Source organism: Macrobrachium nipponense, chromosome 10 (genome assembly GCF_015104395.2).
Source record: "Macrobrachium nipponense isolate FS-2020 chromosome 10, ASM1510439v2, whole genome shotgun sequence".
Classification (NCBI taxonomy): Eukaryota; Metazoa; Arthropoda; class Malacostraca; order Decapoda; family Palaemonidae; genus Macrobrachium; species Macrobrachium nipponense.
Genome location: NC_087204.1, coordinates 62,333,861 through 62,357,482, shown reverse-complemented (window position 1 = coordinate 62,357,482; position 23,622 = coordinate 62,333,861). Strand labels below are relative to the sequence as shown.

General features: G+C 37.5%; 1 protein-coding gene across 8 annotated transcripts in view; it reads right to left on the bottom strand.

Annotated features, from left to right (window-relative positions):
- Positions 1-23,622, bottom strand: part of LOC135223644 (unconventional myosin-XVIIIa-like) — a 1,035,943-nt gene that overhangs the window by 444,166 nt on the left and 568,155 nt on the right. For all 8 annotated transcript variants that reach the window (XM_064262281.1, XM_064262286.1, XM_064262283.1 and 5 more), the window contains 3 exons: positions 12,968-13,110; positions 12,388-12,549; positions 8,358-8,502 (listed from right to left, as the gene is read on the bottom strand). In XM_064262281.1, coding sequence (XP_064118351.1) covers positions 8,358-8,502; positions 12,388-12,549; positions 12,968-13,110 — 450 coding nt within the window. The remainder of the gene's footprint in view (positions 1-8,357; positions 8,503-12,387; positions 12,550-12,967; positions 13,111-23,622) is intronic.

Sequence of the window (23,622 nt, the reverse complement as noted above, 5' to 3'; positions counted from 1 at the left end):
ACTTTGTAACTGTTGCATGCATTTGAGCTCTTCACATAATTACTAACATCCTTGTGAATTCCCTTCCAATGCAAAGTTCTTTGTATTAATCTAATTGTCTCATGCCTTCCTGGGTGAGCTCTCATGTCATCGTCATGCATTAGCTCAACGACTTTGTTTCTTAGACACTTTTGTGAAGCACACCTAGAAATTGACCAAATGGGTTATATACGTGACACATCCAAACTAATATGTCGTCTATGTCAGTTAATGGATCTGTGGGACATCCAACCCTCCTACCTATATAGTTCGGTTAATTCTTGTTGGCTATATTTTCTTTCATTTCTAACATACTTGAGCAGTTCCCTTAAATCTTCATCTCTTTCTTGTTCCCTAATGAAATTTTTCCGAGAAAGCTCCTCTGTATGGTGAACCCTATCCCACAGACTCCTTTCGAAAGAGTATCTATAGATCTTATCACCAATATTTATACCATGAGTAAAGGAAATAAAAATTATACTAGTGTGTATTGACGCGCTAACAAGAGTTGATAGTACTAACTAGTAACGGAGCTAAGGAATGTGCAATCGCTCTCCTTGATAAGATGTTTTGCACATATTCTGCCCCGCAGCTCATTATCTGATAACGGGACCAAGTTCAACAACTCATTACTGTGATAAGTTTTGTTATGTAATATAGCCATATTGGCATAAAATCAGTGATAATACGGAGTGCCTAAACAAGAATGGACTCGTTTGGGGTGCCCGCTAAACAAAATTATGCCGTGTTCTCGACTCGGACAATTTTTGACAATTCATGCAAATTAAGTGTACTGGAAAAACCAATTAAAAAGTGAATGATTGCATAGTTCTTACAACTATAATGTACCATATGTGAGATAAAGACCACCCAACGACAAGCAAACCTGATCAAGGTGCTCCCTCCCTTGAGGGACTTTAACATGCATTAACCCTTTAACGATCATGGCGCCATTCGGCCGTTTCATCTAGCTAGTTTAGTTATTAGCTAGTTTTAGTCATTAGTTTTTATACAGATTAGAATTAAAGTTGTAAGTTGTATCCCTATTCAGTGTTCACCCATTTTGATTTTCCTAATAGAAAGAAAACAAGCCATACGAAAGAAAAAAGGCGTAGTTTTAAGGAATTCAGTTACCTTTTTTTTATCATATATATTTTTTTATTACATTGATATTTTGCTACCAATTGTTTTATTCCACCTTTCAGTGTCATGTTCTGGATGTTCTTAGTTTAAAAAAATATAAAACATTGGTGTAAGTGTGTTTTTGGTGGACCAAAACATCTGTCCGGGTTGAGACCACACCCCCGTCCGGGTCGTGAGCACGCGGTCTCGACCTGGACAGAGAATTCTGGATTTTAAAAATGGTTGTAAAACCAATACTATGATATCTACAGATATGAAACTCATAGCATAAGATGGGGAATTAGTTAAGCTTTCTTTTAAGCACAAAATCTCTCCTGTAGCTCAATAACTTTTTTTTTTATGAATATTATTCACTTTACTGTCAGGGTCGTGACCACACGACCCTATATAATATATATATGTATATGTATATATATATATATATATATATAATATATATATATATATATATATATATATATATATATATATATATATATATATATATAGTACCTCGAGATACGAAATTAATCCGTTCCTAGGCGCCTTTCGTATCATGAGGCTTTCGTAATCTTGGCCCACATTTTACATGTAAAATGGCTAATCCGTTCCAAGCCCTCCAAAACAAAACACCCCAGTAAAATTTCATAATAAAGCTAAATTGACCTATAAGCAATGAAATACTACAACAATTGGACCATTCAATACCTAAATTAATAAAAAAATGCAAAATATAACCTGTAAATAAGGATATATTAGTGTACATGGTAACAAGAAATATACTGTACGTAAAATGTGGAAGCTTACCTTTCGAGTGATGGCTTAACGTACATACGTAACTATCCAAGGAAGATTGCTTCTGCCTACTTTTCAGAATGTTCCTGTGTGAGCCTTTACGAGGGGTGTTTTCTACAAATGATTGCATTTTATGAAAAGCGGCTTTAATTTCTGCCGTTTTTTTTCTTTTGTAAATATGTACGTATGTACACTTTAAAAAATATACGTACACAATGTTCCAGTGTGAGCCTTTTTGGGGGGTGTCTTCTACAAATGATTGCACTTTATGAAAAGCGGCTTTAATTACTGCCGTTTTTTTTTTCTTTTTTGATTTTTAACTTTTTTGTTTTTTACTTTTTTTTTACTTTACGTAGGTTTTTTTTTTTTTTTCAGAATTTCAACTTTCTGTTTTGTATCACTTGGTTCTTTTTTTGCACCTCATGTACTCTGTTTGGCCCGGGTGTCCATCAAAACCCTGTTCAAGCCAAATGCTCTCTCTGCAAACTGATTTGGGGGTACTGAATGTTCGGCTGCTGACCTTCAACATAAACTGAAGTGCCTTGATTATACGTACTGGTATGCATGTTGTAAATGATTGGTCTACACCCTCTGTTCAGCAGGAGTGGATATTCTACTTTCAACTTTGCAAAGTTTCCAGTTATCCCATGAGAGAGACCTTGATCACTTATCCCATGTGAGAGATCTTGGTCACTTTTTTTTTTAAATAACGTACACATTGATGATCCCGAAAACGAATACCGCATGCGTAGTATAACAATGCTGGTACCGAGTGGCCGAAGCACGCCACCACGTGTACATAGGAGATGCATGATGGGAGGGACGCTGGCCAATAGGAGAGAAGGAACCAATGGGAGAACAGGAGGATGGTGGCGAGTCTACTAGTACTAAGACCGCGGCGCGCGGCGTGATTTTCAAAATTGTTATCCGGGCGAATCTTGGACTTTCAGAAACCTTTCGTATCTTGAAAACTTTTCGTATGTAGAGCCGTTAAATTTTTCGTATTGGCTTTCGTATCTCGAGTTTTTCGTAAGTTGAGCCTTTCGTATCTTGAGGTATATAATAAATATATATATATATATATATATATATATATACATATATATTATATTATATATATATATATATAATACACATCGAGCTACAAATGTCCTTTAATATCTAATTCGCTCTACCTCGGAATTAATATATTTAATATATGTTAACCGAAGGGGAATTTTTTAGGCAATAAGAGATTTGTCGGCTCACGGGCACAAACCATCGAACCCAACAAATCCAGGACGCACAGTAAAGCTATAAACCACACAGCCACAGCAAAAGAGGGTTGCAGTTGCAGTGTGGTTTACAGCTTCGCGTGTTGTCCTGGCTTTGTTGGGTTTGATGGTTCATGCCTGTAAGCCGACAAATCTCTTATTGCCTAAAAAATTCCCCTTCGGTTAACATATATGAAAATACATTAATTCTGAGGCAGACCAAATTAGATATTAAAGGACATTTGTAGCTCGATGTATGTATATATATATATATATATATATATATATATATATATATATATATATATATATAATATATATATATATATATATATATAAGCGAAATACCACAGGAAAACGATAGTCAGAAATCCAAGCGCTTTCGTCTTTACTAAGGACATTGTCAAGAAATAAATGATATATAATGGAGAGAAAGTTATCAGGTAAAAAACAACAGATAAAAAATACCAGATGGTTAATTGTCAAAAGACGAAAGCGCTTGGATTTCTGACTATCATTTTTTCTGTGGTATTCACTTATTAATGAAGGCACGTGCACCTATTGTGATTTTTTAAGCATATACATATATATATAATAGTATCATACATCTATATATATACATATATATATATTATATATAATAATATTATATATATATATAAAATATACATACTACATAATAACATATATATATATATATATCTATACAAAAATATACATTACATACATACATACATATATATATATATATATAATCTATATATTATATATATATCATATCTATATATATATATATATATATATATATATATATATATATATATATTTATATATAATATATATATAATATATATATATATACTATATATATATATATATATATATATATATATAATATATATATATATATATATATATATATATATAATATATATAATAAAAGGCCCACAAAACACTTCACTGTTACTTTGTAATATGTTAAAGATTTACATTTTGCAAGTACGTATGCCAATTCAGAAAAGCTAAATGGGGAAAATTATAATAAGGGAAGAACACTCTATACAACCAGCTGCCATTCCATCTATGCTTTTATCATTGGACCTTAATGATCAGTAAACACCTCAGTAGTTGAAACCAGTGGCTGACCAGAGCATTCTCACTAACTTCAGCTCACAGACTCCTTCAGAATGTTTCAAGTTTTGTCAACCCTTGAGTTAAGGAACTATCTAACCTCAGTGGATCAGGTAACCTTTCATGAAGTCTCCCAGTTAATATTTTCTTGTTCTTTGGAGTGGCAAAGTTTTCAGTTTTGGTGCCTTTGCTTTGTGTCTTTGTAGACATAAATATTCACTCTGGCTACACAAATTGTAATATTCAACACAAAATGTAACATTCAAACCTCCATACTGCTTCCTTCACCTACAACTATTCCCTGCTGCTCTCCCACAACTTAAAATTGCTCTTCTTTGTCCATTAACTCTGGCCTTGGTAGAATATGCGAATAAAGATCTCATACCTTTATAAATCTTCTTCTTCTTCCCAGCTTGTTCCCACTTTTTATATGGGGGAGGGGTCGCCGTTTCGGATGAGCCGTTTCCATCTATTTCTATCTTGTGCTTCTGCCTCATCAATTCCCTTCTCATTTAAGTCTCCTCTCACACAGTCCTTCCATCTCTTTTCTTGGCTCCCTCTATTTCTTCTTCCTTGCACCTCCACCCCCATAGTATGTCTCCCAGTGTGGTCCTCATCTCTCCTCAACAGGTGTCCATACCATCTCAGCCTCCCCTCCTGCACTTTCTTTGATACTTCCACCACCTTAGTTGACCCCCTTATGTAGTCATTTCTGATCCTATCCACTCTTGTTACCCCAGACATCCACCTAAGCATTCTCATTTCTGCCACATCCATCTTCTTCTGCTCTGCTTTTCTCATGCTTGCTGTTTCCGTACCATACAGCATTGCTGTTCTTACCACCGTCTTGTGAAATTTTCCTTTTAACCTAAGCGGCACTCTTTTGTCACAAAGAACTCCCGAGGCCGCTCTCCAGTTGTTCCAGCCTGCCTGTACCCGATGTTTTACTTCTTCTTCCATACTTCCTCCAGCGTAACTAAAGATCACCCCAAAATACTTAAACTTATCAACTCACTCCTTATTTGCTCTCCACCAAGCTGAATACTTTCTCTATCATCCCCTCAGTGTGGTACACATATATTCTGTCTTGGATCTACTTATTCTCATTCCTCTGTCCTCCAGTACTTGTCTCCATCTTTCCAATTTCACTTCCAGATCTTCCCTGCTCTCTGCACACAGAACAATATCATCCGCATACAATATGTTCCATGGTACTGTCTCCCTTACTTCCTCTATATATAAACATCCATCACTATGTTAAAGATAAATGGGCTCAGAGCCGACCCTGGTGTAATCCTACTCTCACCTCAAAACCTTCTGTCTCCCCAACACTGCTCCTCACTCTGGTAAATACATTCCGGTACATCTCTTGTATCAATCGCACATACTTCTCTGGCATCATCTTCTCCCTCAGGCTCCTCCATACCTCTTGTCTCGGGACTCGGTCATAAGCCTTTTCAAGGTCAATGAATACATATGTAGGTCCCTTTTGTCTTTCCCCGAATTTCTCCATTATTTTGCCTCAGACAAAACATACCATCTGTTGTTCCCCTTCCCTTCATAAATCCCATCTGCTCCTTACCTATTTGTACTTCTTCTCTCAGTCTAGCATCTATCATCCTTTCCAGTATCTTCAAAGTGTGGGACATCAATTTAATCGCCCCTATAATTACCACACTCTTGGACATCGCCTTTCCCTTTAAAAATTGGGATCAATATACTCCCACGCCACTCATTTGGTATCTTTTCCTGTTCAAGGATCTTTATCATAAGATCGTACAGTATATCCACTCCTTCATCTCCTAATGCTTTCCATGCCTCCACCGGGATCATGTCTGGTCCGGTTGCCTTCCCTTCCATTCTTCATCTTCTTCAGTGCATTTAGTACCTCTTGCCTAGAAAACCTCATTACCATGCCAATGTTCACTTGCCCATCCTCTCTTATTAGTCTATTATTTTCTTCATTTAACAACTGTTCGAAATATTCTTTCCATCTCTTCACAATGTCTTCCTCCTTTCTAAGCACTACACCCTCTTGATCCTTTATTTGTTTGTTGATAGTGTTATATCTTTGGTGCACTTATTTCTAGCCTTTGATAGCTTGATCATCTTCTTTAATCCTTCCTTTGTCCCCAGCTCATTATACACATCATCATACGACTTTGCTTTAGCTTGGGCTACCACCTTTTTCACCACCTTGTTTTTCTCTCTGTACCTATTTCTGTCTTCCACTGACTGTGACTCTTCCCATCTCTTTTCTTTGGCCTCCTCCTTATCTTTTACTGCTTTCTCAATGTCTTCATCCCACCACCCACTCTCCTTTTCTTCCCATATGATACCAGATGTCTCTCCTAGCAGCTCCTTTCCATGCCTTCTTATTACTGCTGCATTTCGTGCCCACCATTCTTGAACATCTTCAATCCCTATATCAATATCCTCCAAAACCCTCCTCTTAAACTCTCTCTTCTTATCCCTTCCTTCTGTAATTCGTACCATTTAATTTTCCTTATCCCTTTAGCTTTGGTTTTCTTTCCCTTTTCAACTTCAAGTCCATACATAGCAGCCTGTGTTGGGGGGCTACATGGTCGCCTGGAATAACTTCTTTGCAACGTTTTTCATTGACCTCCACCAGATTTATCCTTTTATACAAGAAATATTCTATCTGGGAGAATCTTCCCCCACTCCTATATGTTATTAGGTGTTCCCTTTTCTTCTCAAAGAATGTGTTTACTATTGCCATGTCGAATGACACAGCAAAGTCCACTACACTCTCTCCTTCTGGGTTTCTCTCCCCAATTCCATGGCCCCCATGCACCTGCCCAATCGCCTCATTTTCACTTCCGACATGGCCATTCAAATCTGCCCCAACTATCACCCTCTCATGCTCTTCCAGTTCTTGCATTATTCCATCCATGTCTCTCCAGAAATTTCCCTTCTCTTCTTCTGTGCAACCAACTTGTGGTGCATATGCGCTTATAATATTCAGAATCTCTCCTCCATAACATATCTTCAATCTGATGATACGGTCATTCTTTCTATGCACTTCTATTACCGAGTTCTTTAGTTCACTAGACAGTACTATGCCAACTCCATTTCTACCTTGTTTATTTGCTCCACTATAATATAGCTTATATCCATCTCCCAACTCTTTAGCTTTATTTCCTTTTCACCGCGTTTCTTGCACACACACAACATCTACTTTCTTTTCTCTCATCAAGTCAGCCAATTCTCTACCTCTCCCAGTCATGGACCCAACATTTAGCTGACATACTCTGAACCCAATGTGAGCTCGCTTCTTTAGCTGCACCCGCTCCTGATGCAGTAGCCCTCGCCTTACCACAGAGTTAGGGCGATGTCTCTGTGCGTCGTTTACGGAGTACGCCCTAGCGATTACCTCTTTCCATATTTCGGCTCATTCCATTTTTGGTTTTGGCACAGATTTTTACAGCCGGATGCCCTTCCTGACACCAACCCTCCCTATTTATCCGGGCTTGGGACCGGCACCCATAAGGACTTGGTTGCCCCCCCCAGGTGGCTACATACCTTTATAAATACAGGGAATTTATAAATACAGGGAATCAAAATCACAGAGCCTACCTACTTCCATGTTTCCTCATATCCAGGTTTGATTTCATGTATTGCAATGTAAGTAGATTCTTAACTTTGATCTAATTTTGGTTTTCAGGTGAATTTAAATATGGTCTGTAGGTATGAAATTTATCATTTCTAAATCTGTAGAAAATTATTTTCTTTTACTGATGTCCCATGTTTTTCTCCATGACATGGCATGAAGCATGTTAGACTTACCCAACCCTGGTTGGAATAATGTATTCCTTTCCTGTTTGAATGTTTCATGTTTTTCACATCTTAAGATAAAAAAATATTGCCTTCAACTTTTACTTAAGAACTCTTTAAAACTTTGTATCATACTCGGTGTTACCTTTAAGTCAAAGTTTTCTTTTTAACAGAAGTACATAACATGTTCAATGCAGACAAATAATACTAATGTTCACTATTTAAAGAAACTCCCTCTCTCACCTTTGACTGCCCCTGCTGTGCCTAAGTGGTAGATAGCAGCTAAGACACTCCAGATAGCATGCTGCTCATCAGAAGACACCCCAAGAACATCTAAAGCAGCTCTTATTCGGGCCCATGCAATACCAGCTTTTTGTCTGTCTTCACTCTGAAACAAACCCAATCTTCCAATAACTGTCTCTAATGAGCTGGAAAAAATAAAATCATACAAAATATGAAAATTGACATTACTAAAAATCACATTATTATAAATAAATAAATTTGTGTATATAGTACTTATCAACTAATTACATACCTATAAGTTCCACTTACATGGCAGCTTGAATTCAAAATTTTGTGAGTAACGCTTCAAACCACTGTGTAGGTGACCATCCCGCCCACTAGTGGGAGAATAGGAACAACTGTAAACAAAAATGGGATTTTGACGTAGGAAAAATCTATTTCTGGGCGAGGAAGCCGTGAAATAAGTTCCTTCAGCACTATTTCTAAGGTAAAATATTGCTATAATACCAGAGAACTGCTAAATTGGACCTGCCAGAAGCCGTCCTACGGCTTGCTACCTACCGCCTTATGTCCATCAGCAGGGAGGGGGGTGGGCTCCAATTCTGTAATTACTTGGTAAGTATATAAAAAAATTATTTTATTATAAAAAGTCTTTTTTATATAAGTAACTTACCAAGTAATTACATATCTGATTCCCAAATTGACAGGAGGTGGGAGTCACGGACATATTCTACGCTAAAGTATTAAATTATGTAATAAATTAAAATAGAGATGTTGCTAGGATTGAATACAATGCTTCTCGTTCCTCATCAGTTAAGAGAGCTACTGGGATACTGCCTCTGGTTGGTTCTCATCTTAACCTGTAGTGGTGTGGCAGTATAGCCAAGTGTCACCTACTACATAAGTGGGAGCTTTACAGCAAATGGTAAAGCACGACAGGTGCCTACCCTTGCCCTGGGCGCAGCACCAAAATAAAACAACCATGCAATATTGTCACCCACAATGAGATGAAACCACAACCCATCCACTGAGAGTGGTAAGTGCTTCAGGTGCATTGCGTCCTTGGCTCTGCAAGACTTGACACCTTATTACAAGGCAAAGGGATAATAAGGAAAAATCCTATGCTTCCTTTCGCTATAACATGCCAGTCACTAGATATGGTCTGAGCATACTTATTTTCCATAAAACTATTGAGAAACGAATTATGTGCAGCCTCTCGGACCTTACAGACCAGCTGACAAGTTTGTGGTTTATACCTCGCACAGACCAAAGACTATGTGGGACTGTTCATTGCAGAAAGGAGAATCTTGAAAGGATCCATAAGAGCCACAAAATACTTTAAACTATGAAAATAAAGCTGGGAGCTCATCATCAGGAGCTGAGAAGAAGAAAAGTGGGAGTACAACAGCTCTCTCTTCCAAAATCTAGGACATGAGCAGACAATCCAACTATCCTTGTCTGCACCAGATAGGTTTGGGCAGCAAACCTATGTGATGACTCTCATTCCTGGTTCCAGTAAAGACAAATCAGACACTGGATAAAAACTTCATTAAGGATAGATCCATTGAAGTACTAGAGGAATGCCAAAGACACGTGCCTTCTCTGCTCCCTGCCAAAAGTCAAACTCTTAAAAAAATCGTCAATCACAAAGGTCAAGGTTGTGGAATCTAGTGATGGATCCAAACTCAAAGAAGTAGGAGCTGCTTGTGAGGGAATTGGCACCTTAAACTCTGGTACTTGTGCCAAACGCATGACTAAATGTCCATAAAATTCTGTGAGTGGGCACAAATGGGCGCTGGGGAATTACTGGATGCTCAGGAGCTACTAGGCACTCAGGAGTAACTGGCTGCTCAGCAACCACTGGGAGATCGGGAGTAAGAGGATGCCTGGGATCCACTGTTTTCTTTGGTACCAGCAGGCACTTGAGAGAACTTCTGAACATTCTGGAAAAAAACTGCTCCATGTTGTACCAGAAAAAGAACTGCAAAAAGTCACAGATTTTCTAACCTTATGCAGCCTCTGAGGGGGTGTGAGACACGTCCCCGGCAGACCTTTTTAATGGTCTCGAATACCACAATAGTGCCCCTGCTCAGGGCTGGGAGCCTCTGAACTTGACAAAAGACAGTGCACATACAAGAAAATGCCTTTCCACTGGCTGTCTATTGTCCCCTGGGATTGGCTACAGGTGCGACTGAGGGACCAACTACCCGGAGATCCAGTGGATTCCCTTGGACCGCCAACGTGTCTCTTCCCAAGGGAGATGACAGGGACTATAGGTCTAGGATATCCAATGGGCCAGATACCTGCTACTTCTGCTACACCTCCGTAAAGACACCTTTTCAGTGGCTGCCACTCAAGACCTGGATTAAAGGTTCGATTGAGGGACAACTACCCAGGGCCAAATCCCCTTGGAATCCCTTGGACCGCCAGTAGGTCTCCTCCCAGGTGCAGGGAGTATGACAGGGACTTTAAGTCTAGGATGGCAGAAGGGCCAAATAGCCACGTCCTTCATTACACTTCCATGAAGACTCCTTTCCAGTGGCTGTCTGTCATTACCTGGGAATATCCAACAGGTTCGACAGAGGGGCAATTACCCAGGGTAATTCCCGCCAGTCTCCCTTGGATGTTCAGTATGACTCCTCCCAGGTGTGGGGGAGTATGCCAGTGACTTAGGTCTATGAGAATCGGCGGACCAGATAACTAGATAATCACCTCCTCCACTACACAACATTCACTTGGAAGGTTAATTTCTACTAACCCAGACACAAGACTGGCAAGGGCATGAGAAGGAAGAAAGGGAGCCAGGTGTGGAATCATGTGGTTAACATTATAGGACTAGTAGTAGAAGAAAAAAATAAGGTATGTGCTGACAGTTTACTTTGTTTGGTTTATGTACAACTCTCCACAGGGATAAATCCCTCTGATGGACTGTGCATTTCCAAAATAAGGTGCTTCTTAGCTTCTTATATCTATAACGATCTTTTAGTGCTTTCTTGTCAACGCCAAAATTCCTTCAGTAAAGGAGACTTTAGTTGCTTTCTTCTTGTATGATCTTCACTTTAGATGGTATTTGAGGTCAACCGTGGACCCCCGTGTGTGGTCATGGAGGATTTTGAGTACTAATGGACACTCTTGGGCACTTATGGACAGTCCTGGGCGCTCATGGATGCACTGGGGCTTATGAGCACTTATGGACGCTCTGGCACTTATGGGCCTTTGAAGCTCACGCCACTTATGGGAGCTTTGACATTTCTGGGCACTTTGGCGCTGATGCTTGCACGATTGGTGCCTCTGTTCAGGGTGCTTATGGGAGCTTAGATGGTAGATGGCACACACTGATAGAAGGCGCTAGTGTGAACCATCGAGCGCTCGTAGTGCGAGCTGGCATCATGATTAAGTGAGTGCTTCTGATTGCTGGAAGAGAAACTCATTCACAATCTCCACATCAACCTAGATGTATCCCATTCAAATTGTACTACCAAAGCGAGTGAGTACGTACTGTACTATCGCAAAGCAATTACCGAGACCGACTCTCAGCCGACTATAACATCATCTTCCATAAGCACCATTCTCTACCTACTACTTTCTGCCCTTACACTTTCATTCTCTGCAAAGGAAAGTGTGAGGGTTAAATAAATATCATTTACAGACGATAGCAAAACTATGTTCGATAAACAAACAAAATATGTATGCAAATCTCAAATTAAGCAGTGAAATGTTAAAATAGACGGTTATAAGCATTTCAGTTTATGGGGTACTAGGTATTTGGCAGTTATAAGCCAGTTATAAGCCTTTTTAGTGGGGATTTTTGCATTTCCGCAGATTCTGCATTTCCATGGCATGTTCTGGAGCCTAATACTGCATAAAAGTTGGGGAGCACTGCATTCCTTTACTCATTTGGAATGCTGATTGCACCTAACAGCATGAAGATGTAAGCTTATTTTAAGTGTAGGTAAGATACATACTAAATAATAAATAAATAAAAGATATATTTGTCATTACACTGGTTGAAGTTATATCTTTCACATACCCTCTGAAGTGGAGTCATAAAAAGGTTGGGTTCTGATAGTTTGTCAAGGCCTAATGTTCTCCGTAAGTCATTGTCAGCGCCAGACAGCAGCTGGTAGAAAATGTGATAGTTGGGTTCTCCCTCAGGTCTTCGAACAACACGTGTCTTCTCTGGCATGTACACCTGAAAAATACATTTCAGTTCATAAAAAATATAGTATGTAATGCAGAATTACACCACTCGTTTTATGACTGTATACAATATCTATTAATCTTCATCATAAAAATGTTTACATCGGCTGTATTCATTATATAAAATGAGTTCCCTCTCTCTTCTGTTCTGTACATGCTTGCCTAAGCTTCTAAAAAGTTCATCTTATACTTGCAACTGCCTAGTGCCTAGTTCAAAAGCTTACACCAAAAATAAAAACTAAAAGTGACTTACAATCTGTTATGACAATAACCAAACTTTTTAGCGTATGTACTATGTCCCATTACTTGTTGGGATTAACGTTGCCAGGCTTTTACATTAGCAAACAACAGACCAATCAAATTCAAATACATTTCTAGGGTCTAAATAAAATCAACAGAAAACCACCCACCTGCACAGAAGCAGATGCAATCTGCCCTGAATGGTCGAAATCTAAACTGAATATCTGTGTGAAGCGAGTGGCATTTGTGTTCATCACAGTCCGACTATTACCAAAAGCTTCAAGTAAGGTTGATATGGCATTCAGCTTTTCAACTAGAAATAAACAAGATTGGTTAAGAGGCCATGTAAAGTCATTGTGCCCTTTTTAATTATTATAATGTTTTTACAAATTAAACAGTTAAACAATAATCAAACTAATAAATTGATACCTATTTTGTCCATAGCAAAAGGCATGGTCGCACGCACATACATAATCTCAACAATTTGTTAATGATAATCCACATCTATTAACAGACAATCATCTGGGAAAAAACACAATGGTCATGAATCCATTCATACTTTAACTACTGAGTCATGGATGAATTGCCTTGCATAAGCAGAAACTACTTCACTCACCTACACATGGCCCACCAGCATTGAGTTGAACTGCCTCCACATGCTGTACTATTCACTTCCAATTAGCCCATATTATGAAATTAAGGCCCTTCCTTTCTAATAACTCATTCACCCCTGTATATATTATGCACTTCCTAAGTCTTCCTCAACTATCCATACTACTTAATACACTTTTCACAACTTGTCCTGAATTCTTAAAATGACCAAATCATCTCTACAAACTATGATATATTTTTTTTATCTGTGACCATTTTTACCATTTCTAACCACCTCAAAAAACTGTAGTACTTTGTTTCACCTAATCTTAGAATTTCTATGTATCTCCACATTTCTCACAATTTCAATGCTTTTAGCGCCATATACCCTATAAACAAGCCGTTCATTTCAACACAGGAAGTTTTTTTACCTACATGACCAAAAAAATCTTCACTTCATTTCTGTAAAGGAGTACTGGTTCAATAACCCTAAATTCCTAATATTAGCTTCCACTGACATTCTGACTCTCCTAAAAAAATTTTTTGTGCAACTTGTTACTTTCCTTACTTTACATAGCCTGGAACTTGACTCTTCTATTGTACTGATTTCCAAATGCTCATAAGGTACACGGCTCCACTCCTCCATCATTAGCATTAACATTCGCTGTTCCTTTCTTCCAGGTTTCAATACACCCTCTTCATATAATTCTACTTATATTTCTGCTCTTACAAGCAAATGCACTGGTTTCTGTAATTTCTCTTCACTATCCCCAATACACACTGTATCACATACAAACGTCAACCATCCCAAACTCACTTTTAGAACAATTCTTACCCAAAAACTTTGCACCTACTATATCTTATTCAAGTTGAACAGCCAAGACGACTTAACATACCATTGTTCCAGAACACATTTACATAAAAACTAATCACAACGTTTATTTTCATAAAAAAAGTTTATTCCCTAAACCATATTCTCAACACTGTCCACACTAGCCCTCTATAGACTCATATTTTTACAGGTACAGTATACAGTATTGTTGTTATTATTACTGTACTATTTAAACTTATTTAATCTGTAATCCCATTTAACTTGTTACTGTTTGAAAATTAGCATACTGCAAATCATTTTATCGAGAGAAATGTATATGTTCGTACAGTACAGTATTTAGTAACGTAAATATGAAAATACAGAATATTGGTATTTTGCGATGTATTCCTGCCTTTCCGTATTATGTATTCCCGCCTTTGCCGGTAGGTAAACCGCCACATATTCATCATTTGGCGGCAAGAATGAAATGGTTCTTGAATAATTTTGTACTTTTGTTGTTTCGTCACTCTAGCTACCCGTGGGATACACTCATATCAATTATATTATATTAATTTAATTTCAACATGCAAGAAGACAAAAAGTCTTTTCTATAGAGGTAAATTCAATCGAAATTGAATAGCCCGTATGGGTGTAAAAAGGCCCAGCACGCCTCAGACGTCCTCCTTTCATCCAGCAATCCCATACAGAAAACTAGGGCAGATAACGTGAGTTGTATTTCTACGAAGGAGCAGTGAGTGACTGCGGGTGACCATGCATAACTTGTGTAAGTAATCTCTTTGTATCTTTGCCATCGTTGACTCCAGTGCGCCATATGATGTCTGTGGTAACATTATAGTGATCCCAGACTACATTTGTGTGATTTTTTTGTGAGTTTTTCCTAGATTCTTGTCGTTGCATGGTCACTAAATTCTCTGTCGAGTAAGGGTAATCCGACCCCATCGTTCCTTGTATATACTACAGCAGTAGCCCAAACTTACGCGATTAGAGTTGCGTGAATTCACAATAGCGCAAACATTTCATTGGAACCTGACTAATTATCATATGTGAGTTCTTCACAATAGAGCAAACTTTTGCGAATCCTCCAGAAACCTGCAAAACCCTATAAAAGTGTATATGTTTAATAATTAATGTAAATTTTTAAGTTTTGAAGCTTTTGTGTATAAAATCTATTAAAAATTTATTATTTTTACTTTTGTATATGCATAAATATGATACAAAGGTAACTAAAGCACCTACAGTTAGTGTATATATGTACTTTTACAAGATGCAATCTGAAGTACGTATTAGTATACAACAATTATAATAAGTTTTCATGCTTTTAGTGTAAAATCAGTATGGAGATTCTGTTTATGCTATTTATATTTTTGAAAATATATACAAAGGCAGTACGTAATTCAGTGTTCCTTCATGATCAACTAGTAAAACATATCAGAGACATAACAGAGTTGTTATTCTTTGAAAATTACTATCTTAACCTCGGAGAAAATTGCTGGTACAATCTGTATGTACTATGTTCATATAATTACAGCACAAACAGTTAATGTGCTTCCAGAAGATGTGATCCCATTCACACTTTTTAAAGATGATACCCCTCCAGAGTTTTACCTCGCTTGGCGTACGTGTAACGTATTGCTCTCTCTCTCTCTCTCTCTCATAGTTAGCCCTCACACTAGTGCATGATTTTAAATTGATTCAATTTTACCTTCGCCCTCTGCAAACATTACGTGTGTACATACATGATTTCTATATTTCATTGAATTGTGTACCTGCATTATAACAGACTTATAAAGGTCATCACGCCGTGTAACGCAAAGAAAATGATATTGTTATGATACAATAAAGTTTGTTCATACTTACCTGGCAGCTATATATATATCTGACAGGTAAGTTTCATGAACAAAACTTGTTTTACTATGAGGGGAAAAGAAAATGGCATACCATGAATTATGTTTGTTTGTTTGTATGGTGCTTTTACGTTGCATGGAACCAGTGGTTTATTCAGCAACGGGACCAACGGCTTTACGTGACTTCCGAACCACGCCGAGAGTGAACTTCTATCACCAGAAATACACATCTCTCACTCCTCAATGGAATGGCCGAGCATCAAACCCGTGACCACCGAGGTGACACGCTAATCCCATACCACCCACGCTGCTGAGGCGCTTCCCCATGAATTATGGGTAATGTTAGTATGTGTACGAAAATGAATATGTATATACATAGTAGTTGCTGTAGCTATTTTTATGCCAACCAGTTATTTCTTTTTTAAGGGTAATGTAATAAACTAACTTTTAAATCACATCACAGTAACTTAAATTTCATTTAAACGTTAGCTTAATACTTAGGAAGAATGATTAGGGTCATATTTAGTGTTCTAAATCTAGAAGCAATCATTTATTAGCATTTTAAGAGACCATGCCAAACTTTAGCGAAACTTCCCTTACGCGAGGGGGTCTGGAACCTAACCTTGCCTAAGTTCGGGATATTACTATATTCAACTAGATTCTTTATTTTAGTAATAAAATTATCAAAATTCGTCAGAGCTGTCCTTGTGCAGTGGCTGGATCCTTTCCCTTAAGGTAGGACTATTGGCCTCCTTCCATCTGGTGCGAACCGGTAGTCTGTCATTGAGTAATTCGCAACAATTGCTCTACGATAAATTCTGCGAACTGGTAAGTTTTTCCACAAATACTCTAGTGACAGGTGCCACAGAAAAATCCGCGAATAGGTGAAGCCACGAATCTGGAACTACAAATAGGCGGGGGACTATTGTATTCAGGGTTATATATACTTAAACTGCTCTTAAAACACAGATGTGAACACTGATTTCTTAACCTTACTGCTCTGACTTGAATAAAAATGCACTTAGAAAGAAATATTGGCAGGTTTTCTGAAAGCATTATCGAAACCCACTACTATTTTCATAACTAGGTAACCCAAAAGGGGTAGGCACCCATCCTTTTTCCATTTCCCTAATTAATTTAATTAATGATACTAATTTATTTAATTGGCAAAAAAAGTTATATCTTTGTTCCTGGTCATATGGAAATTAGTATGTTGTTAACATACCTGAACCATACTACATTGCGTGGAATGATTTTGTTTAATATTTTCTTTTCAAAAAATTCCATATACAGATTATTTAACTATTTCCAGTTAAAATAATTGTTCACGTTGTATAACGGGATTTTATTTAATTCTTTGTAGGTATTATAAAAAAAATTACAAGAACATCAGATTTGCCTGTTTTTGCAATATGTATATTTTCATCTTTTTCAGTTCATTGATGGCGACAAAAATTCGTGTCTGACTTTTTCATACTTCCACAGATCACCATCTTAACTATGATCACTTCTTTGCTACTAAGATCACCATATTTTTTCAGATTGCACAACCCTTTGGTAATTCGTATACTGTTCATACCGCCAGTTGATAAAGCAAAACTTAATCTGTATGCTAAGGCACTGACCACTGAGTTCGATAGGTTGACGACACATTCACTATTGGCGCTAGTGGTCATCTTTTGAAAACACAGCTAGCACAGTCTTCTTCTCTAGGTAGCAATGCATCGGTATCTGAAGGAAATAACTGTACATGTTCGAAACCTTGTACTTCTGGCTCATATTTCCATGTAGTGAATACTCAAATTGGACTACAGAGTCTACCGAGAACATAGTTACTCAATTCGACCCCCCGCCCCCACCCACCCCCGGAATTTGTATCACAATGCCAGAAATGCATTTTTATTTCCAGATAGGACCTGCTGCTAGCTGAGTGTTCGATATTTTTTATGAAATTTTTCTTGCAAATAGATAAATGTCCATAGTGTTCAATAAGCTAATCAAAATAAGTTCGAAATCATAAACTCAAAAAATACAGCTACGCCAAGAACACAAAATCGAAAACCAAAAATATTTTCAAAAAAATTTTTTCGGGCATGAAATATGAAAACGAGTTCAAAGTTCTGAATGGGAATAGTCAATGAGAATCTAAAGTTTATAAAAAAATTATTGAGATGAAAAATTGTTTCAGGGCTCAGAGGGATAACAACATTTTTCCGTATACACATCAGGTTACTCGGACCGGCCAGCTTTTTTGGGAATTTCTGTGGAGCTTCTTAGCGAGAACTTTTCATTGGAAAAAGGGCCCCCACAGAAAGAGGTGATTGCCATGACCCATTATACATTTTTTCACTTTTTGGGTTTTCATTATCTTTTGACCACCTTGGTGACCTTTTGTTTGCTGTTATCTTTTTATTTTTAATCCGCTCTTTTTTAATTTCTTTCCTCACTTTATCTTGTATTTTCTTTCCCTTAAATCAAAAGAAATGTATTGGTAAAGATATATCACTTTGTTCATGTTATCTATTTATTCTATTAGACCACTAGTCAGGCTAATAGAACAATTGTACTGACAATTGTTTAGAAGTTTAGAATTACATAAATTGAAAGGAGTAACTGCTATTTCAATTAAGAAAGAAGAAGAAGAGTAAGAAGTAGTCTCTTAAATGAAAGTTGAAAATTCGTAAAGAAATACACTGTCAGCTTATGCTATTCGTAGTACTTTTGTTTTTTGTTACTTCTTTTTGTCAGTCGAGTCCGATATTTGGTGCCTTGAATCCAGTGATTTCAAAGGCATATGAAGTTGAATTTTATTTTGTGAAATTGTTTCAAATAACAATAACGTTCTTTGTCCTGTTTGGTGTCCACGCTTACTTCGGTGTTTCAAAATAAGTTATATAGAATTTCGCTTACTTAATTAACTTACTTTGGCTGCCTTTTGGGGGGTTGTAGTGACATTATGGTAGGCTAATAGGCCTACTGGAATTTTTTTAGCATAGCCTTCTCTATTTCGATTAATATTTGCTATAACTTCATTATATGATGTACTACTACTACTACTACTGCTATTACTGAAAGTAATAATAATAATATGGTATAAATAGGTTGTTGGGGATTCGACCAACATTATCGCTAAAGGAGGGGGGTTTGGGTGCATTGATTGGTGAGGTATGACTTAATGACATAGTAGGTGGTAAGATGCTAATTCCTAGATTCAATCCTTTATTCAACAGTAAGGGAATATAATTTTTCCCCTCCCTCACTGAAAGGGCAAAAAACATGAAATGTAAGAGATGTGAGCCAAAAATTAACTAACCTAACCTTGTCAGTGAATTGGCTAGTTTCGCCCCCCACACACCCCCTTAGTAATTTTTATGTGCACTAGCCTAACCATGAACACTGACCTAACCGCCTAATTTGTCACTGAATTGGTTAGTTTCTAGATGGGGGGGGCTTCGCCCTCCATGACCCCTTATATCAGAGGGGGGGGGGGGGCTTCACCCTCAATGCCCCCTTATATCAGGGGGGGGGGGGGGTTTCACCTCCCAAACCACCTTTAGTGATCTTTACACAACCTTAATTTTTTTCATAGCCAGGTGGTCTGCTCCCAACCCCCGTAGGAGGCTGCAAATTCTAGAAAATTGACGAGCATTGCCTGGAAGATAGCCTGTCGGACTGTCAAGACCTCCTGGAAAAAGATGAGTGACAGACATAAAACTCCTTGAATATATGAAAGTGGTGCTAAGAAACGCAATATGTCTCAAGCACATGATAAAAAACATCTTGAAGCAATGTCAAAAGTACCCCTAATAAGCACCTACTTCGACCTTGCTGGCATAAAAGTGCCTGTTGAAAATGCTTCAGAGCCGTCAGAAGAGGCATCAACAAGTAAATTAATTACAGAAGCTGAAACACCAGGGTATGAAGTCGACACAATTTTCCAGGGTGAACATGAACATAAGGAAGTACAGGAACACGAGGAAGATGTTATGGAAAAGGTCAGTATGAAAAATCATGGTTTTGAGAGTGATATTGGTTTATGGCCTGAGTCCTCTCCAGAAGAAATGATAGCTCTTTGGGCAAAGAAGGTGATCAAGTGAATTACAACGTTGTGATGAACAGTTACTGGATAAAGCTTCAGAACTCCAAGATCAGGGAAAGGGAAGAGTGGAATTCATTACTCACGTAAATGTTCACGAAGTTTGTTCCAGAGGAAAACACTGAATAATGAAATAATTAATCGTTCATGGCCCTGTTTCTCTCCAACAACTGGCAAAGTTTATTGTTTTCCCTGTAAGCTTATTAATTCAGGATCTGAAAAGGGCAAATTAGCCACTGATGGATTTTGTGACTGGAAGCATGGAAATGACAGGATAGCTGATCACGAGAAATCAAAGTGCCATCTAGAATCCATCGTTACTGTAGCCAAACTAGGGAAAAAACATGGCAGAATAGATCAAGAATTATCAAAGCAAGTAGCTCAATTGCAAGATACTGGTGTAAACTTCTTACATGTATTGTAAGTACAATTAAATTTATTGCAGAGCGAGGACTAGCATTTAGAGGCACAGATGAATTGCTTGGTTGTCCATTAAATGGGATTTTTTTTGGTATACCGCAACTTCTATCAGAGTATGATCCATTTCTTGCAACTCACATCAAACTGCATGCAAGTAAAGGACGAGGTCACACAAATTATCTCTCCTCTACAATTTGTGAAGAAGTAATTGGTATAATGGGCGAACATGTACTGCAAGAAATAATATCAAGAATCAAGAGGTCAAAATATTATTTCATTACTCTTGACTCAACCCCAGATGAGGGTCACATTGATCAACTAACTTTAGTCATACGCTATATGGAAGACACATTGCCAAAAGAAATGTTTCTGACATTCATGGACAATCGAGGTCACAATGGTTCTGATATGGCCAAAGCCCTGTTTCAGATTTAGAGGGCCACAATATTGATCTCAAAGATTGCAGAGGACAGTCCTATGATAATGCTGCTAATATAAGTGGGAAGTATAAAGGAATGCAAGCCCTCATCAAAGACAAGAATCTATTATCAGAGTTTGTGCCATGCTTTGGACATTCCCTTAATTTAGTGGGAAAGGCAGCCCCCAATGCATGCTCTACAGCTATTCACTACTTTTGACTTTGTTCAACAAATTTGTTTTTCACAGCATCCACGGCACGCTATGCTATGCTTAAAGAAAAATTAACAACAGCTGATAAGCAGTTGTATGTTCCCAAGCGACTAAATGAAACTTGTTGGTCTTGCAGAGCAGATGCAACAAAGGCTATAGAGCATGGTTACAGAGAGATGAGAGAGGCTCTTTATGATATAATGACTGATGAGGAAAACAAAGCTGTGGCTCAGAATGAAGCACGTAATTTATATGAAAAAATGGGTAAATTATAAATAGCCATTTATGCTACATTTTAGAATGACATCCTAGAAAGATTCAATGCAACAAACCATATTCTACAAGATCCTAAAATGGTTCTCAGTACTGCAGTGAAAGCACTCAAGTCTTTGAAAACATTTATTGAAACAAAGAGAGAAAAATATGTGGAATATGAAGCAGCTGGAATCAGACTGTCTGGAACAGAAGAGTATACAGAAGTTCGCCATTGTGTGAGGAACGTGCGTCTTAATCCACTTGATTATGGTAAAACAGAGGATGCCCAGATGTCCCAAGGTAAAGTTTCGTGCAAACAGTTTCCTTCCAGTTATTGACCAAATTGTCCAATCTCTGAGTGACAGAATAGCTGCTTATGATGTTGTATGTGAGCACTTTGGATTCCTCAATCGCCTAAAAGATATGGATGCTGAGGAGATCAATTGAGCCACAGCTAGTCTTGTGAGTTTTTACAAAGGTGACCTAGAGCCCAGTCTCAGACGAACTCATCCATTTTGTTGAATTGCTAAAACTCGACAGAAAATACAATGTAAAAATTCCAAAAGAACTCTACTTCTACAAAATTCTCCTTGACAGTGGCTTACAGGCAACTTTTAGTAATTTTGAAATTTTGTTGAGAATCTATTTAGTATTAATGGTCACCAATTGTAGTGGTGAAAGGTAATTTTCCAAGATGAAAATGAAAAACCGACTGAGAACGTCAATAAGCCAGAGTCGTCTTTCATGGTTGGCTGTAATGAGTATTGAAAGTGATATTCTTCAGTCATAACCTGGGAAATCATTTTTTATTAATATATTTGAAGAGCTCTGAACATCGTAAGCAGGGATTGTCATAATCTTGGGACTGCCTGTATATATCATAATGTATAGTGGTATTGTTAAAATAATAAATATTATTTCATCCTTTTCATTTCCACATCTGCAACATCTTCTAATAAAAACTAGCCCACTACATCACCATTCTCATGGTAATAAATAAAAACATACATGATATACAAAAACATACAAATGCCTATATGAAAGATAATGAATAGGAAATGGTTAGTGTCGGTAATTCAAAACGGAAAAAGCCATAAGTTCGAGACAGGAGAGAAACGAGTGGGCAGGGCTTCTTTCTTAACTATTTAGCTAAGCCAAGGATAGGTGTTTTGGATATCTACAACGAATGCTGAAGAAAATTTAAAAAGTTCATGAGTAAATTGCCTTAATATCTTCTGGTACTTCATTATATTGTCCCAAAATTTCAGGAGTACCTAAATCATGCTGTGCCAAAATATCAAGATAGTACAGCTAATATATAAATAGACTTTCAAGAAAACCTATGCAGCAACGAGCTTGAAATGGTTAGTAGGACTAGTAGTAGAAATCATAATATACTTTCACGGGACTTCTACCATAATATGCTTTTATATATATAAATATAATATATAATATATGTATATATATATATAGGATATATATATATATATATATATATATATATATACACACACATATATATACATATATATACCAGGTGTTTCGAAATTAGAGCCCCCCTCCACATAACAAATGGAAAGTTATGAAGTTTCTGCTATAGCCTGTCTCCAAGTACATTATCTTAAGTTTCTACTAAGCTATTTTTCATTTCACATTTCTTGTATTTTCAGACTGAGTGACAGAGTTAGAAACAGCCATGGCTAAAGACTCGGAGGAAATCAGATGGATTGACCAAATCCAGGCTATAACCTTCAGAGAGGCCAGGGATGCTGGTGCATCCTTCATTTCACATTCCTGGATAGCTAAATACATTAAAAGAGATGAATCCTTTGTTAAAAGAAACTGGAACAAAAATCCATATGACTGTCATTATGAAAAGACTGAGAATCTTGGATGGCCTGAAGTCCTTTCTCAGGAGTCAAAAGACATCTTAGCTGAGGTAGTGGGTAGACCAAGAAAGTGTTTACATAAATTGGCACTTGAACTAGAAACAAAAAGGGGAAAGAAGAGAAGTTATAGTGCTGTATATCTTGAGTTGAAAAAATCTAGTATCAAGCCATTTCATGTTATCAGCAAGCCCAACATCAATAAGCAACAGAGAGACAACCGTACATGGTTTTGTGGTTCATTTCTTAAAGATTGGGATGAAGCTTATTT